The sequence below is a fragment of the Lithobates pipiens genome, unplaced genomic scaffold, assembly GCF_037356315.1.
Source record: "Lithobates pipiens isolate NorthernLeopardFrog02 unplaced genomic scaffold, aLitPip1_a1.2 Scaffold_25, whole genome shotgun sequence".
NCBI lineage: Eukaryota > Metazoa > Chordata > Amphibia > Anura > Ranidae > Lithobates > Lithobates pipiens.
This window is the reverse complement of record NW_027507787.1, coordinates 87519112-87537259: the sequence shown is the minus strand read 5'-3', so window position 1 is coordinate 87537259 and position 18148 is coordinate 87519112. Positions and strand designations below refer to the sequence as shown.

The window sequence follows — 18148 nt, the reverse complement described above, 5'->3', positions numbered from 1 at the left end:
GAGAGGGCATCCCTGTCTGGTTCCTTTACTGATTAGGAAGGGGTCTGAGAGGTGGCCCTGGAGTCTAACTTGTGCCCGAGGGTGAGAGTAAAGAGCCCCTAGGAGGTGAATGAAGTGGGGACCAAAACCCCATTTTCGTAGAACGCCAAATAAGTAAGGCCAGGTGATAGTATCAAACGCTTTCTGCAAGTCTATAGAAAGGAGGAAGCCCTCCTGAGGAGGCCCTCCGTCCCACCCTGAGTTGAGAAGGGAAATAATATCCACCGCTCTCCTTATCTGGTCCGTTCCCTGCCTTCCGGGAATAAATCCCACTTGGTCCTTATGGATATAGTTGCTAATGAAAGATCCCAGTCGGTTGGAGAGAATTTTGGTCATTATTTTCAAGTCGTTGTTGATTAAGAAGATGGGCCTATAGTTACTAACTAGACTCTGGTCTTTCCCCGGTTTAGGGATAACCGAGATATATGCCAAATTTGCTGTGTGATCTAGGGGTGAAGTTTGGGACAAGGAGTTGAAAAATCGGGCCAGATAAGGAGATAATATGTCAGAAAAGGTCTTATAATAATGTGTTGAAAATCCGTCCGGGCCTGGGGCAGACCCCTTCCTAAGGTCTTTAATGACTGCTCTAACTTCTGTTTCCGAGATGGGGGCCTCCATGATCGAACGATGAGAGTCCGATATCTTAGGGAGCGGGACGCTGTCAAGGTAGTTTTCGGTGGACTGAGAGCTAATATGGTTCGGGCCGGAGTAAAGCTTAGCATAGAATTCGTGGAAGGCCTTCAGGATATGTTTGGGGTTTTGTGTAAGAGCACCAGATGGTGATTTGATTTTTGGGAGGGCCTGAGCTCTAAATTTGGGGGAGAGTTTCGCTGCGAGGAGTGGTCCAAATTTATCTGAGTTAAGATAAAATCTACCACTCACCCATCGGGTATGGTTCTCGGCACTGGATGTGAGGGCGGTGTTAAGAGCGATCTTGGCAGCATCGAGGCGAGCAAGGGAGGAAGCAGAGGGGTGTTTTTTGTGCGCTTTACATAGGATCTGGAAGTTTTTCTCCAAGTTGACGATGTCTGCTTGTTTTTCCCGTTTAAGGCGGGAGGAGAGTTGGATGAGCTTACCCCTCATAACTGCCTTATGTGCCCCCCACAGAACACCGGGGGAAGTGTCCTCAGTGTCATTAATACGGAAATATTCCTTAAGGTCAATTTCGAGGCTAGTGCGATGTGCTGGGTGAGAAAGCAAGGACTCTTTTAGCCGCCATTGCGGAGGGGTTGATCGATTCAGGCACCCTGAAATCTTCAAGGAGACTAAAGCGTGATCAGACCAAGGGACATCAGTTATAGCGGCATGGGAGGTTAGAGGAATGTCAGTTGAGTGAATGAAAATGTGGTCTATGCGGGCGTAGGTACTATGGGGTGCAGAAAAGTGCGTATAGTCTTGGGCTGAGGGATTCAGCTCCCTCCAGGAGTCTATCATACCCAAAGCGTGAAAGAGCCTTGCAATGCGAAGACTCTGCTTGGGAGGCCTCTTCAGGAGAGACTTTTTCGAGGAGGACTTGTCTAGCACGTGATCGAAGGCGACATTAGAGTCGCCACCCATAATCACCTTACCCTCCAGGTGGGGGGAGAGGGAGGTCAACATTGAAGAAAAGAACCTAGTTTGGCCTTTGTTAGGGGCGTAATAAGAAATGAGGGAGAAGAGAGACCCATTGACATGTCCCTTGACAAGAATGTAACGTCCTTCTGTGTCCCTAATCGTATGAGATAGGGTAAAGGAAGTGCGTTTAGAAATGAGGATAGCGACCCCTCTTTTTTTATCGTCAGCGTTGGCAAGGTAAAAGGTGGGATAATTACGGTGGAGGAAGGAAGGGTTAAAACTTTTCGGGAAGTGTGTTTCCTGTAGAAGAACAATGTCAAAGTTCTTAGAATGGTAGCTATGTAGGGCCTTGCGCCTTTTGATGGGGGAGTTTAGACCTTGGGTGTTGTGGGATAGTGATGGACGAACGTTTCGCCCGGCGGTCGTTTCGCGGCGAATTTCCGACATTCGCGGTCCGCACGTTCGAACGCCTTTTTCCGTCGTTCGCCGCGGCGGACTTACGTGTTTAATGTATACAAGAACTTTAACCTTTGGTGACACGTTTATCATGTGATACAGGACAGCCAATTGAGACATGACAGCACATGGACACTTGGACATTCCCCCTAACCTATAAATACACCCGATCCGGTGGCCATTTTACATTCTTTCTTCTGTTACGATAGGGACAGGTTCCTGTGTGGAGTAGGGAGAGATAAACCACTAGCTATTTGGTACACAAAAGTTCTTTTCAGGACTGGTATAGGTGTTAGGTGTTGATAGGTTTGCTGTGCTGCTGATTCTTGCAGCAGCCTGAGTGTCTTTTGTTAGTTTAGAGAAAGGGAAAGGACGGTGTATGCTACAGGGACAGCCAGATTAGTCTTTCATCATCATCATCATCATCATCATCATTAGCTGTTACTATCAAGGTCCACAAAAGAGCTGTTCCAGTAACCACTAATCGTTCTCTTTTTTTGCCAATTTGTATAGGGACAGGAAGGAAGCAGTGTTGTCAGGCAGTGAGGGTAATTTTAAAGACTTGCTGTTATTATTAGTTCCACAAAGGTTCTTTTCAGGACTGGTATCAGTGGTACAGTAATAGGCTTGTACATGTATAATATTCTTTCTTCCAAATATAGAAAGGATATTATACTTGACTGCTGCCCTTCTGCTGCAGTCTGCTAAACATTCACAACTCACTTGTTCCACAAAAGTTCTTATAAGGACTGGTAACTTGGTATAGGGTGCTACGGTACATAGGCTTAAGTGCGGTACAGTCTGCTGTTCTGTAAGGACCGCTATCGGTCCACAATAGATAGGGTTGACGTGCACCACTGCTGACCGCTGCCCTATACTGCAGCAGTCCTTCAGCGGTATAGGGACTGACGTACAGTCTGCTAATCACTAACACACAACCTGCTTGTTCCACAAAAGTTCTTATAAGGACTGGTAACTTGGTATAGGGTGCTACGGTACATAGGCTTGAGTGCGGTACAGTCTGCTGTTCTGTAAGGACCGCTATCGGTCCACAATAGATAGGGTTGACGTGCACCACTGCTGACCGCTGCCCTATACTGCAGCAGTCCTTCAGCGGTATAGGGACTGACGTACAGTCTGCTAAACACTAATACACAACCTGCTTGGTCCACAAAAGTTCTTATAAGGACTGGTAACTTGGTATAGGGTGCTACGGTACATAGGCTTGAGTGCGGTACAGTCTGCTGTTCTGTAAGGACCGCTATCGGTCCACAATAGATAGGGTTGACGTGCACCACTGCTGACCGCTGCCCTATACTGCAGCAGTCCTTCAGCGGTATAGGGACTGACGTACAGTCTGCTAAACACTAATACACAACCTGCTTGGTCCACAAAAGTTCTTATAAGGACTGGTAACTTGGTATAGGGTGCTACGGTACATAGGCTTGAGTGCGGTACAGTCTGCTGTTCTGTAAGGACCGCTATCGGTCCACAATAGATAGGGTTGACGTGCACCACTGCTGACCGCTGCCCTATACTGCAGCAGTCCTTCAGCGGTATAGGGACTGACGTACAGTCTGCTAAACACTAATACACAACCTGCTTGGTCCACAAAAGTTCTTATAAGGACTGGTAACTTGGTATAGGGTGCTACGGTACATAGGCTTGAGTGCGGTACAGTCTGCTGTTCTGTAAGGACCGCTATCGGTCCACAATAGATAGGGTTGACGTGCACCACTGCTGACCGCTGCCCTATACTGCAGCAGTCCTTCAGCGGTATAGGGACTGACGTACAGTCTGCTAAACACTAATACACAACCTGCTTGGTCCACAAAAGTTCTTATAAGGACTGGTAACTTGGTATAGGGTGCTACGGTACATAGGCTTGAGTGCGGTACAGTCTGCTGTTCTGTAAGGACCGCTATAGGTCCACAATAGATAGGGTTGACGTGCACCACTGCTGACCGCTGCCCTATACTGCAGCAGTCCTTCAGCGGTATAGGGACTGACGTACAGTCTGCTCACTTCCTTGACCCAAAAAAGCACACCGTACTATATGCCCCTACCCTCCTCTTTGAAGAGGTTGAGCGGTGTCATATTTCTACTGGGGCTGCTTATGATATCCCTGTGCTGTGCTGACTTCCTCCTGGGGGTTCTTATTATGAAGGGATCACACTATCCCTGTGCTGTGCTGACTTCCTCCTGGGGGTTCTTATTATGAGGGGATCACACCATCCCTGTGCTGTGCTGACTTCCTCCTGGGGCTGCTTACGGTGCTGCTGTCAGTGCTGTATGTCACGGTGCTGCTGTCAGCGCTGTATGTCACGGTGCTGCTGTCAGCGCTGTATGTCACGGTGCTGCTGTCAGCGCTGTATGTCACGGTGCTGCTGTCAGCGCTGTATGTCACGGTGCTGCTGTCAGCGCTGTATGTCACGGTGCTGCTGTCAGCGCTGTATGTCACGGTGCTGCTGTCAGTGCTCTGTATTACGGTGCTGCTGTCAGATGCCTCTATCACGGTGCATGTGTCATTCCGGTATGTCACGCTGCTGGTGATCATCTCCTGCACCCTCTTCTTTGCCTACCCTGGTCCCTGACCTTCCCTCTCCTCCATTGCCTTCATTAGCTCCATAGTCCTGAATTGTTAGAACAATTTCCCAAATAAAATAAAAATGCTTGTAGTTATCGATCCCAAATTCACCTCATACATGTATTATGTCATTGTCCAGATGGTGGGACTACGTTTTACCCCCTAATAATTACCACGTGGCCGCAAATTCGACATGAAGGTTTGCAAAGTTCGCCTCCCATTGAAGTCAATGGGGCCCGCGGCGAACGTTCGGTTTCGCGAACGTTTGGGTCCGTTCGCATTTCGCTTTCGCGAAACGTCCCGTCGGAAGTTCGTCCATCACTATTGTGGGATGCTACTTTAAGGGATTGTGTATGGGATGTGTCGTCAGCCATAGACATGAGGTGTAAGGTGCGAGCATGTGCTGGCTTTGGTTACCTGTCCCGAGCGGGTCCTGGTCTCAAGGTTGAGGGCAAGTTCTGTTCCCAGAAACCGGGGAAGTTCGAAACGTCCAGCTCTCCTTGAAGGCATCTGTGGGGGAGAGAACAAATGAGTGGAGAGAAGAAGGGGAAAACAGAAAAAGAAAGAAAAGAGTGAAGAGAAGGGGGGAAGGTCCAGGAAGAAAAGAGACCCGGGTTCCCCATGGAGGGGGAAGGCAGGGTGGAGCCTGCTCCGAATCCCTTTGGATTGTAGGGATCGGTAAAAGGGCAACCCAGTAGAAGGTTGCATTCCTGGTGCCACCATGGGAAAAAAAATCCCCAGGGCTACAACAGGTGGAGTGGCAGGTATACCCGCTCCGGTCGAGCGGCGATCCGCACCTTTTAAATAACAACATAACATTAACTTCAGAAAATTGTTAACCAATACAGCAAAAAATGTTTGAAAACAAAAGAGTCCCTAGGGGGAGGCCCCCAGGTTTCAGAACGTGACACGTTGAGAAAACACGGCTCTTGGCCGTGCTTGCATGTCCCTGAGAAAGCAAAAAAAAAAAAAAAAAAAGGGGGGGGGGGCATAAAACAGGGAACAAGGGGGTTACTGGAAAAATGTCCCGGGTGGACTCAGTGGTTGAAGTGGACAGTCCTGCGCCCAGAGAGGATCTGGCGAGGGTGAAGAGAAAGGGTCAGACCCCAAGGGGTCGGGGAGGGGGGGAGTTCATCTTGGTGGGACGGCGTCCCTCTGTCTCTTCGGTTGCTGTTTAATCCAGAGGGGGGTCAGAGGGCTGTTCGGCGGTGGCCTCTTGAAGGAACTCGAACGGGTCTCCATTTGTTGGGGAGAAAGTTCCTGAGAGATGAGCCCCAAGTGTAGAAGTAAACTTTCGCCGTTCTGGAAATTCGTGATATTATACGATTTCTCCTTGTAGGTAAACTGCAGGCGGAAAGGGAAGGCCCATCTATATTTGATCATCTTCTGCGAGAGAATATCCAGTAGGGGTTTGAGGGCTCTTCGTTTCTGGATAGTAGTAGGAGATATGTCCGCAAAGATTTGAATTTTGGCGCCATTAAGGGAGATGTCTCCCCTGTTTCTGGAGCTTTTCATTATTTCCTCTTTAACACTATAAAAGTGTGGCTTGACCACAATGTCCCGAGGAAGGCCATCTTGGCGGGGGGGTTGTAAAACTCTGTGGGCTCTGTCAATCTCAAGCTTGCTTTCAGAGATGTCAGGAATAAGATCCTTAATGAGAGCCCGGACAATCGCCTGAGTGTCTGTTTGCGATTCTGGAATGCCTCTGATGCGAAAGTTATAACGTCTACTTCTATTCTCTAAATCGTCAATTTTAGAGAGGGCTGTGTCAAGCTGGTCTTGTAGGGTCTGGATACAGGCCGTGTTCTGGTCCGTGCGAGCAGCTGCATTATCAACAGTTTGTTCAATGGCATCCATTCTGGCTCCCAGACTCTGGATGTCAGCTTTAATGGCAGAGGTAATTTGTGCAGCGTTTTGGGCTAGACCGATAGCTAGCATGTCAGAGAAGCTGTTCAGTAGCTGGGTCATGTCAGGGGGATGATCAGGTAGGATGGGGGGGTTAGCAGAGAGTCCACAACACTGTTAGGTGTGCTAGCCAGCGGGGAAAATGGATTCTCCGTTTGCAGTCTGCCCAGGAGTGATTCTGTGGAAGCTGGAGAGGGTAAGGGGTTCTGCTGGTGGGTCATAGGCAAAGCTGCGATCGTAGCATAGGTAGCTGTGCTAGTCAGCGTCACGTTCTCACCGCATGTGGGGATGGCGGCCGCCATCTTGGGAGGCTGTGGGGCCTTCGGGCCAAAGTCCAGCTGACGGCTAACGTCCTTCTTGGAGCCCTTACCCGGCATAGGTGTAGGTGCCCGAGGTGTTCCGCTGTACGGGGGAGGTCTCCCCAGGGGTGGCTGCTTGCTATAGCGCTCGTGAGGTGCCACGAAAGACCGGAGCGGTGCGGAGCTCCCGGCTAGTGCTTCGTTCCGGAAGTCCCGCGCATGCGCACTCCGAAATCATAAATTCTAATATAATAAATAACTATAAATAATTGTACCAAATAATAATATAACAATAATAAAAATTATTTAATAATGTAATCAAATCAAAAACACAGAAATGTTCTCAGTTGCAGAATTGCCACTGTCATTACTTTTTAATATTTGATGACAGATCTCCCCACAAATCGTTATCCCTCAATTCTGCGAGTGATTCCAATTTATTATCGCTGTTTTCTAGCTGGTCTAAAATCATTTTTGATGTAAAGGGACAGTTTTGGTCGCTATGGACAATCTCCAGTTTCCAGGCATAAAGAACAGTTTTTATAATATAAAACTACATGCAGGACACTGGGCAGACCACTAGGGACAAAGGGGAAGTGAAATAATTACATACAGTACAGCAATGTAATCTGTAAGATTACAGTGTACTGTATGTATACTGTGTGTTTCACTTTTTGAATTTGGCGCCGATCTCCGTCCCCGTGCATCACAGCGCTCGCAGGGAACGGAGATTGGCTCCGTGATGAATTGAGCGGAGGATGAGCCACTCATACAGTGGGGGGACATCGCTGGATCCAGGGGACAAGGTAAGTAACCTCTCCCTGCATTCAGCGATGAGGTCCCGAGTCTGGCTCGGGGTTACCGCTTTTGGTACAAAACTTCCACCCCGAGCCAGACTCTGGAACCCCGCCAGGGGGGTTAAAGGGTTGGTTTGCTAGTATGTCTTTGTGGGGCCAAATATGGATAAGGAAATTGTCATTTGTCCCGGGGGGAGTGAGGGTTGCCACGTAGTGGAGTTAGGGTATGCAAACTTTTGAGCACAGCTGTACATGTACAATATTTCATATTTAATTTGCTAACAGAGAAAATGAAGTTGTTTTAGTCTTGTAATCAGTAAAAATTGCACACTGGGAACGATTCTTCCAGATACAATTGCCCCAGGCTGTTCAGGTTATGCTGATAAAACTAAGGTGCACAAGAGTTAAATGTCCTGGATTCTCGTAGACTACAGAACAAATTCAATGTACAAAGGTACCATTTTTCATTAGTAGTAGGGAGATGTTACAAAAAAAACTTACCAGACATATGTTGGGTTTAGACTGTGCTGCGACTGTCAGCGATCCCGCAATGATATACTGTAATATAATTACATGTAATGAAGAAAATACATATTGGGCATCAAAATTAATTGCCGATACACAGAGGGTCACATGATGGCTTATATTGTAATGGGAATACATAAAACCTGATTTTCACTGGATGAGTCCCTTAAAGTGTATATTCACTTTTGCATTACAATTGGGATATTTATTATTGATATTAGTTATATGTGCCCATTCACATGGAATACATTTAAAAAAAATAAACGTAAAAATAAATTGTAGAGCTAACAACTACCGATATGTATATAAATTCATGCATTTCTTATGGCTGTTTCTTTTTAACCTTTTTTCTTTTCTTTTACCTGTTTTAAGGTACGCTTTAGTGCGTCAATAACCTGTACAGGTACCATTTTACTATGTGTATAATCATGCATCAATTGTCTCATGTATCTGCATAATATGTAAAAATTCCTTGTTGGAGTGTCAATGAATGTGTATTATTTGGTTGTAATGAATTGTAAAAACTTTTGATATATAGCATAATGCAATGAATTAAATGTTTTATGGTAATCAATTAGAAGCTGTTTTTTACTTAATTATTTTATTTGCTTCGGTGTGCTTCATGCAAAGTCCCGCCACTTGCTCACTTTTTTACATACTGTATATATAGCTATGTTCTCTGACCTTGTTGACTGTTATCAGTTACATTATTCCCAGCTCTCTCTGTGTACTACAGAGCACATAACCCGTGTTATGGAGATGGGGTGAGATGGGGTTGTCCTGTAGCCCACACTTTACTTTCTCTCCTAGGGTGACAATGCTGCTGCCCCATAAATTAAGCATTCTCATCGGAAGAGTGTGCTACTGGCAGGATCATCAGAAGAAAATAAAAGAAAGAGAAGCTTGACCAAATATAATGAGTTCTCAGATTTGATGGCTGTATTTGTTTTCTATCTGATTTTATATTCAATTCAAGTAGGCTGACTCAAAAGTTCAACATGCTACACAATCTTTGTGCTATACTGTTCCTTCTCACAAAACACATCTTTTCTTTGTTCTAGATATAGCTAGGCTGTAACTAGCCTGAGTTTTGTTTATATTTGGTACTCAGCTGGCATCCCTAACCCTCAGGTCACTGATTGCAGTTCTTCTTTAAAGCGGTTCTTCACCTTAAAGGGGAAGTTCCGCTAATCTGATCCCTCCCCCCCTCCGGTGCCACAATCGGCACCTTTCAGGGGGGAGGGGGGTGCAGTTACCTGGATAATCCAGGTATCTGCACCCACTTCCGGGCAAACCGCCGCAGACCCCCGCAGACGCCCCGCCCCCCTCCTTCCCCCGTTGTGTTCTGGGAAACACACAGTTCCCAGGACACAGCGGGGGACCATAAGAGACGCGCAGTGTGACTCGCGCATGCGCAGTGGGGAAGGGCAGTGAAGCCGCGATGCTTCACTTCCCGATTCCCTGACAGAGGATGGCGGCGGGGGCAGCAGCGAGACGAGCGATCGCTCGTCATCTGCCGCCGACATCGCTGGACCCTGGGACAGGTAAGTGTGATTTTATTAAAAGTCAGCACCTGCAATATTAGTAGCTGCTGGCTTTTAATATTTTTTTTTAGGTGCAGAACCACTTTAACAGTAACAGACAGAAGCAGTCTGCTCACATAAGTTGTAATAAAAACATCTTTGCCATTTAGAAGCTTCCCTCCAACCACTTTGCATATTATTTTATATTTACTGTGACTTGCCAACTATGCTTCAGAAATCTCCCTCCACTAAGCCTGGCTACATCCAGTTTAACTGTGGGCAGTTGAAGCTGCTGCCTGTTCACTTCCTGGATTTACACACACACACACACACACACCTCCAGATCTGCAGCTCTCATTGGCCCTCTTATGACTCCCCCACTCCCTTCCTGGCAAACTCTCACAAGAGTGAGAGAGAGAACTGTGTATGATGTCATAAGCCTAGGCTAATGACCAGACAAGAAACATGAAGTGGGCTGTATAAAGTATTTACTGTCAGAAAAAAATGTTTTACTATCCAGAGTTAAAACAACCAGGGCAGAAGATTTAATAGATGGAAATATATATTTGCTGCTAGGGTTGCCACCTGTCCAGGATTCACCCGGACAGTTCGGGTTTGGAATCATTCGTCCAGGTTTCAGACTGTCTGAAACCCGGACACATTATTTAGACTGGACTATGGCTTTCCAGCAGGATTGCTGGCAGTGGTTGTCTCAGCTGAGAGTGTCTCATACACTCTTTCACAGCCCCTAAAGCCAGCACTAACAAACCACCCCTCCCCCCCAAACACATACAGATGGGAGAGGAGAGAGGGCTCGATCTGCACGTCTCCCCCCCCCCCACCCCTACCCCTCTGTGTCTGCCCACACTCCAATCCCCAGCGCTGTGCCTCAGAAAAGGAAAGTGGGAGCCGGAAATTTGAAGTCCAGTAGCCTCAGATCCATCTGGTGCTGACTGCCAAGGGGTGAGTGGGCTCACAATCCACCCATCCCTGTCTGTGACTGAAGTCTCCCCCCCTTCTCTCTCTCTTGCCTCTGAGTAAGTACCGTAAGGCAAATCAGGGTTCTCAGAGCACCCTTACATCAGACTTCCCCTTTACACCAGTGGCTGTAGTGTTTCCCCTTACATTAGAGTCCTCTTTGTACATCAGAGTTCTAAGTGTTCGCCCTTAAATCCCAGTTCATCCTTTATGTTAGAAGCCCCAGAGGTCTCCCTTACATCAGAGTCTGCAGAGTCTCCCCTTACAGTGAAAGGGAACTCTGCAAGTTCAGATATAAAAGGGGAACTCTGTGGACTCTGATGTAAAGGGGGGCTCTTGTTATTAACTTCATATTATTAGAAATGTTATTTAGTAGCAAAATATATGTATAGTTTATACTAAAAATTACTGTGCACCACAAAAGTGTTCGGGTTTGATTAGAAGAAAAGGTGGCAACCCTATTTGCTGCTCAGTTACAGCAAATAAATGACAGCAAATTAAACGATACTTACAAACACAGGACACCAGAATGAAGTAAAACTGTAAAATGTGATTATACCAATTCCAATGAAGCAAGATATAATGCCAACAGCAAACTCTAAGATGGCCACAATGATTACCAAACTCTAAAGGAGAGAAATAAAAGGTTAATGCATATTTGTGTTCTAATAAATTAGATGTAAACCCAATCATTAAAACATCCTAAAATCTTTAATATGATAAGATATTTTCAAAAGAAGGAGACTTTAAATTCCATTATGCAGACATAGAGCTTAGACTTCATTTACAATCTTGGGACCATTCCTGGAGATTTAATTTATAAAAATAAATTAATAGAAGGAAAGAAAAAATGCTGAAAAAGGTTTGAGGGATAAAATGTGTCAGTAGAGAATGCAAACTCTGAGTCTGTATTGAGGAGCACCCAGTGCAAAAGTTTCATGACACTTATTCCGCGTACACACGATCGGAAGTCTTGTCGGAAAAAGCTCTGATGGTTTTCCCGAGAGAATTCCGACGGAATTCGGCTCTAGCTGTCTTGCCTACACATGGTCACATCAAATTCCGATCATTTATAACGTGGTGACGTACAACACATATGACGTGACTAGAAAAAGGAAGTTCAATAGCCAGTAGCCAATAGCTTCTGTCTCGTATTGAATCTGAGCATGCGTGATTTTTGGCATGTCAGACTTGCATACACACGATCGGAATTACCAATAGAACGTTTTTCCGTCGGGAAAATTGAGAACATGCTATAAATTTTTGGTTGGCGGAAATTCGGACAGCTAAATTCCGATGGAGCATACACATGGTCACATTTTCCGATGAAAAGCTCTCATCTGTCTTTTTCTGGCTGGAATTCCGATCGTGTGTACGCGGCATCACAGGTCAAATTGAGATCTTTAATGAATAAAGCTATCAGATAAAGCCAACGTGTTTCAGGGAAAAATTCCCCCCTCTTCATAGGGCTAGAGTACAGAAAAAGTAGAAAGGGGAGACCTTTGCTATGAAACATGTTGCCTTTATCTAATACCATTATACACTCATTATGCACTCCAGCGTTTGTCTTCTACTGATCATTCTCTTTAAAGCTATCAGAGTGGCATTAGTCCAGGACCAAACTAAGGTCCATCTATACTGCACCTTCATCGCACATCAGCCCTTATGAAGGAGGATTGTCTGCTATGTTAGAAGCAAGGCCTTGATAGTGTTGGATATATTAGTCCAACTGGAGAGAATGCAGGAACTGAACAGAACCTGTACAGAAGGAAAAAGGAAGACATAGCTGAAACCTTTCAATAAGTGAAGGATGTGAATAAGGTTCAGGAGTAGGGATGAGCTCAGACGTGTTCGCATGGTCCACGTGCTGAGCCCGCCAGGAAGTCGGCACAGCGCTGCACTAATCACAGGCAGTGAGACACTGCCTCGATGTGCGGCTGCAGAGATAGTCTCACTGCCTGTAATTAGCGCAGCGCTGTGCCGACTTCCTGGCTGGCTCAGCACGTGCACCATGCAAACACGCCTGAGCTCATCCCTATTCAGGAGGGTTGTGTCGCTTATAGGGGTACAGGGATGAGGGAGACAAAAGTATTGCTGTCTGCTAGATGCCATTGGAAATTAGCCAGTTTGCTGGCCATTGATTGCGAGACTTTCAAGCTCCCAAATCAAGGTACACATATATACTGTAAGAAAAAATAATACACAGCACACACTAATATATGTCACCACCCACAAATTACAAGCTTGTGGGAAACTTTGCTCCTGTCCTGACACCCCTGATCTGTGTTATACATTACTCACTTCCTGCTTCTGAAGTGATAATAGCAGGAGGAGATCAGACCTGTCCATGTATGGAAGGGGAACAGGGAAGACAACCTGTGTCAATAGGTGAGTCTGTGTAGTGGAGGAGTTTCTCCAGGATTGGATCTGATTGGACTACTATGGAAATGGAATTAACCTATTCTAAAAAGGTATGGGCAGTACTACGCTACACAGCCCAACAAACAGTCTGGTACATTTTAACTGATAAATGAGAGGGAGAATGTTCAGTGATGTTTGAATAGTGAACAAAATGTAATGTCTTCCAACTGTACATCTAACTATGGTGCAGTAAAAGAAGTTACTGGTTAAGAAATTGTCTAGTCTCAGTTACTTGGAAAGAAAAACTGGGGAACAAAGTGTACAATCTTAAGTTAACCCTTGAGGTTATGGAATACAGAGACCTCTCACTTCCTAGCCTCATGGGTTGTCAGGAAGGAGGGCCAGCAAGCTTGGGAGATGGAGCGATGGTGGGCAGTGACAGAGGTTCCGTAGTTAGAGCTGGTCTGGCACTGAGAACCGTACTGGGTGGCAGGGTCTGTAACTTAGTTCCTAGGAGGATTCCGCTCTACAGTGGACCCTGTCAGTCCAGGCAGCTGGGTGAATCCTGACTGTAGACCAGCTTTAGACTATCTCCCCAAAGACCAAAGCCAAGAGTCTTGGGGTTATTTTAGACGCACAAATGTCAATGGATGCGCAAATAGGAGCAGTAGTCAGTCGATCTCACCATCTGCTGCGCATGCTTCGCAGACTCATCCCTTTTATCCCAAAGAATGACAAAGCAGTGGTAGTTGGAACAATCATTAATTCACGACTGGACTACGCAAACTCGCTTTACATAGGATTACCACAATATCAACTTGCGCGATTACAACTGATCCAAAACACGGCGGCAAGGCTGATAACAGGAAAAAAACCCTGGGAATCCATTTCTCCTTCACTGAGGAGCTTACATTGGCTAACCGTGAAAAATCGGATCACGTTCAAGACCCTTTGCCTCACCCACAAATGCGTGCATAGAGAAGCTCCGCAATACCTAATGGAGAAAATAAATCATTACACACCAAACCGCAGTCTTCGATCAGCCAACAAAAACCTCCTCCTCGTGCCCAAAGCCCGGTATAAATCCAAGGGGGATCGGAGATTCGCTGTCCAAGGGCCTCGGCTATGGAATGCTCTACCAATCAACATCCGCCTGGAAGAAAATCACCTGGCTTTTAGGAAAAAACTCAAGACCTTCCTCTTTTAGCAGATGATCAAAGCTCGCCACAGCGCCTAGAGGCGATTCAGTTCGCATTGTGCGCTATATAAGTATTTCATTCATTCATTCATTCACTGTCAGCTGAAAATGGGTCATGGGAGTGCAGAACGAACTGGACTCCTGTGATCCGTAGAAGTACAGCCAAAATAGCTTTGGCTACAAGTCAAAGTAAAATGTGAAGAGCTGGTAAAGGGTAATACTCACAGCAATCCTATAATTGTGTCTTCAGCCTATTATTTTTTATTTAAAGAGGAACTTCGGTCCCCTTTAGTTCTGGTTTGAGCCAGTATGCTTCTATATGTCCAAGTCCAAGCATAGATTATCTATGCCTATAAGAACTATACCATACCAACCATACCATAAACACATTCAAATATTTGTAACATTCCTGTATTTTATCATTAAGTGAGCATGTTTGGTGTCAACCAACTCGTCTCTGAGACTTCCTGCTTACACAGATATTTTTATGACTGTGCACTGCATGGGAGGGTTAAGGGTTAAAGCATACACATCTTTTCTCAGAAGGCTAAGTTTGACTATTATACCTCTCTTCCAATTTTAGAGGTGGACACATCGGCTGGTGTAAAATGAAGGGCACAAAGGTTCGAACTAATCTTTAACATTAGAAATTATTACTAGTAGCTGCAACAGATTTCCAGCAGCTGTGGTGAGTCAGTCAACAGCAAATGGAAATATGTGACTCTAAAGAGTCATTGTCAAAACAATGTTGTTCCACGAGAGGAAGGTTACCTGTGGAACAACATTGTTTTGCCCAAAACGCACTGTTCATACATGGCTGGATAAGCTTAGTGTCGGCTAGATGACACAGGAATATGTGAGTGCAATTTGTTTTTACGTTTTTTGCATTAAAAGTTGGAACGTTTTACACTATGTTGGTTCCATATATTTTTTTATGAGTATGTATAAACCGGTGGATTGCTGACTGGAGAACGAGCGAGTATAAGGAGTGGTTATCCATTATATGAACCAAAGGCGAATTTCCATCTAAGTTTGGTGAGTGGCCATTTCGTAAGGTGGTGGTGGCACAAAGGGTGTTCTGTGGTGAAGAGCTGCACACGTGAATACTGAAGGACTATTGATTGAAAAAGGACTGATACTAGTATTGGTACTGGGGATAGTATCCCATTCCCATACACACACACTGAGAGTGTATATGGATTGGGAATAGGGGGGTGGTTTTGGTATATACATTTTTTTGGGGTATTTGCTTTTGTGTTTTTTGTTTTAGATTTTTGTTATTTGTGTTTGCATATGCATACATTTGTATGTGCAGGAGCAGATGGCACTTGTTGAAACAATAAGTAGGTGGTATTGCACAGTGGTAAAGTTTGGATACATATATTTTTTTTTCACAAAAAGGAAGACAGGGGGCGCAATCTACAATTTAACACTTTTTCTCACTTCATAGAGGGGGCTTATTGGATTGCAGCGCACCAGTATATAAATAGATAATTATTTGAGCGGGAGCTTTTCCTCGTATATTCCCACCGTGTGTATGCCCATTCTGAAAATTGGTCGAGTTAAACCCCCATCGGTGTGTACGACGATATACCTCCTGCGGCACAGTGGGTCAGACACCCGAGACAAGCCACTGGACGCAACATCGTGACCCATGCCTTTCATCCTGGTAACTCCCCTTGTACACTGGGCTATCAATTCCAGGACTGAGACTTGGAACTGACCTGTCGATATTAACCCCTCATCATCCGGAACCAATGGTGGTATCATGCATATATTCTTTCCTAATACATCAACAATGGCAATGAGTTTTTATTTTTATTATCTCATTCCCATCTGACAGTTGTTTTTAAATACCTGAAGTGTGTATTCAATAAATGAACTTTATTTTGCATATTATCTGCAAAGTTGTCTTCATGCTGGTCCCATGTGGTGGCTGCATTTAGTTTATATAAAGCCAATGCAGCCACCACATCTAAGAACTGATAAGCTGCAATATATTATTTTGGGAGCATAATACTATACTTTAAATATGCCAGGGATAGTTCAGGACACCTTTCCTTGAAGCTGAGATCCTCCATTCCCAACCATTTAGCATGTTTAAAGAATGTCAGGTACCTACTTACCCCAAGAGATTTTGGTTTCCCCTTCAGAAAGGCCTCATAAAAATTCAGTAAGTATGCCTGGGGCACTACAGTCCACACTGGTTGGAAATTGGAAACACTGACCATCGGTGGACCTACTTGGACAACGTGTCCCATTGGTGGTGATTGGGTCTTTAGAGCAGCTGGGTAATTATTTTGGCTATTTAGCGGCACTGCACCAGTCTGCATATTGTCTTGTTGTGTGCCATAGTTGTTGCCAGTTTCCTGGTTTACCGGGGAGGACATTATGAAAAGTCACTGAAGGAAGAAACAAACACATAAATTAACACACTTTGAGAAAAAAAGCCAAAAAATTCTTAGGAAATATTTTATTATGCTGTAGAACTGTAATCGTAACAAACATATGAAGATCTGAACATAGCACTCATAGATTAAATTGTATTTTATTAAAGGGTACACCTTTTTCTATTTGTCTTCTGGCCAATATGGTGACATTTTGTGGGAGATTTACTAAAACTGGTGCAGACAGAATCTGGTGCAGCTGTGCATAGTAACCAATCAGTTTATAACTTCAGCTTGTTCAATTAAGCTTTGACAATAAAACCTGGAAGTTGATTGGTTACTATGCACAGCTCCATCATATTCTGTGTGCTCCAGTTTAACCAACTGAGCTCAGAAGGATTTTACCCCCTATATGACCAGGCTATGTTTTGTGATACGGCACTGCATTACTTTAAATGACAATTGCACACTGTACCCCAATAAAACGTGTGTCCCTTTTTTCATACAAATAGAGCTTTCTTTTGGTGGTATTTGATCACCTCCTGTGGTTTTAATTTTTTGCGCAATAAACAAAAAAAGACCATCAATTTTGAAAAAAAAACAAAAAACAATATTTTCACTTTCTGCTATAATTTCTAATTTCTTCATCAGTTTAGGTCAATATGTATCCTGCTACACATTTTTAATTAAAAAAAATCCCAATAAGTGTATATCAATTGTAAATGCTATAACTTTTGTGAAAACTAAACTATGGGATTTTTTTTTAATAGTGGTGGTGGCGATCAGCGACTTATAGCGGGACTGCGACATTGCGGGTGACAAATTGGACACCTAAATGCCACTTTTTGGGGACCAGTTACACTTATACAGTGATCAGTACTAAAGAAAATATGCAATGTCACTGTACTAATGACACTGGCTGGGTGCCTAGCTAGTGCTTACTCACTGTGGGGAAGGTGATTTGACTAGAGGAAGGCAAAGATCTGTATTCCTGCTTTGCAGAAACACAGCATCAAAGCTTTCCCCACTGACAGAACGACGATCTGCCTTGTTTACATAGGCAGATTGTCATTCTGCCTGTGTAATTTCCTGGTGCTGGCAGAAATAAAGTCTGTAGTACTGGCCGCTGGGCTCCCACTGTGTGAGATCACAATGGTAGCGGGTCGCTGGCAGCTCACGTGCGTGCCCCAGACCTGGAAGTGTTAGATCACCTACTAGGCATGTAATCTGGCACAGAGCGGCTGCCCAGCCACAGTAAATGTACGGTGTGTGGTTCACAAGTGGTTACTAAATATCCCCCTTGAGCCTTTTCCTTCTCCTCTGGTGGCAATGATGATAGATCATTATTCTGCCTTGAACAGCACTTATGTAATGATGTGCAAGCCCTCCTTGTTAGTAGAATAAGGTAAATTTGGTTTTTGGCTCCTCTGTACCCAGTTGAGTAGGGATGAGCTTGGTGTTCGAGTCCAACGAATACCGAACGTTATGGGCCGTTCGTGCCAAATTTGTGTGGCGCTCACGGCCCACAATGCACTGCGC

At 44.9% G+C, this 18148-nt stretch overlaps 1 protein-coding gene across 1 annotated transcript in view; it reads right to left on the bottom strand.

Moving 5' to 3' along the window:
* The window catches only part of LOC143929767 (membrane-spanning 4-domains subfamily A member 8-like), a 142346-nt gene extending 125734 nt beyond the window's left edge, over positions 1-16612 (bottom strand). Inside the window, exons 1-3 of the mRNA XM_077453743.1 lie at positions 16349-16612; positions 11176-11289; positions 8139-8195 (exon numbers count right to left, since the gene is read on the bottom strand). Coding sequence (XP_077309869.1) covers positions 8139-8195; positions 11176-11289; positions 16349-16612 — 435 coding nt within the window. The remainder of the gene's footprint in view (positions 1-8138; positions 8196-11175; positions 11290-16348) is intronic.
* Positions 16613-18148: the final 1536 nt, after the last annotated feature.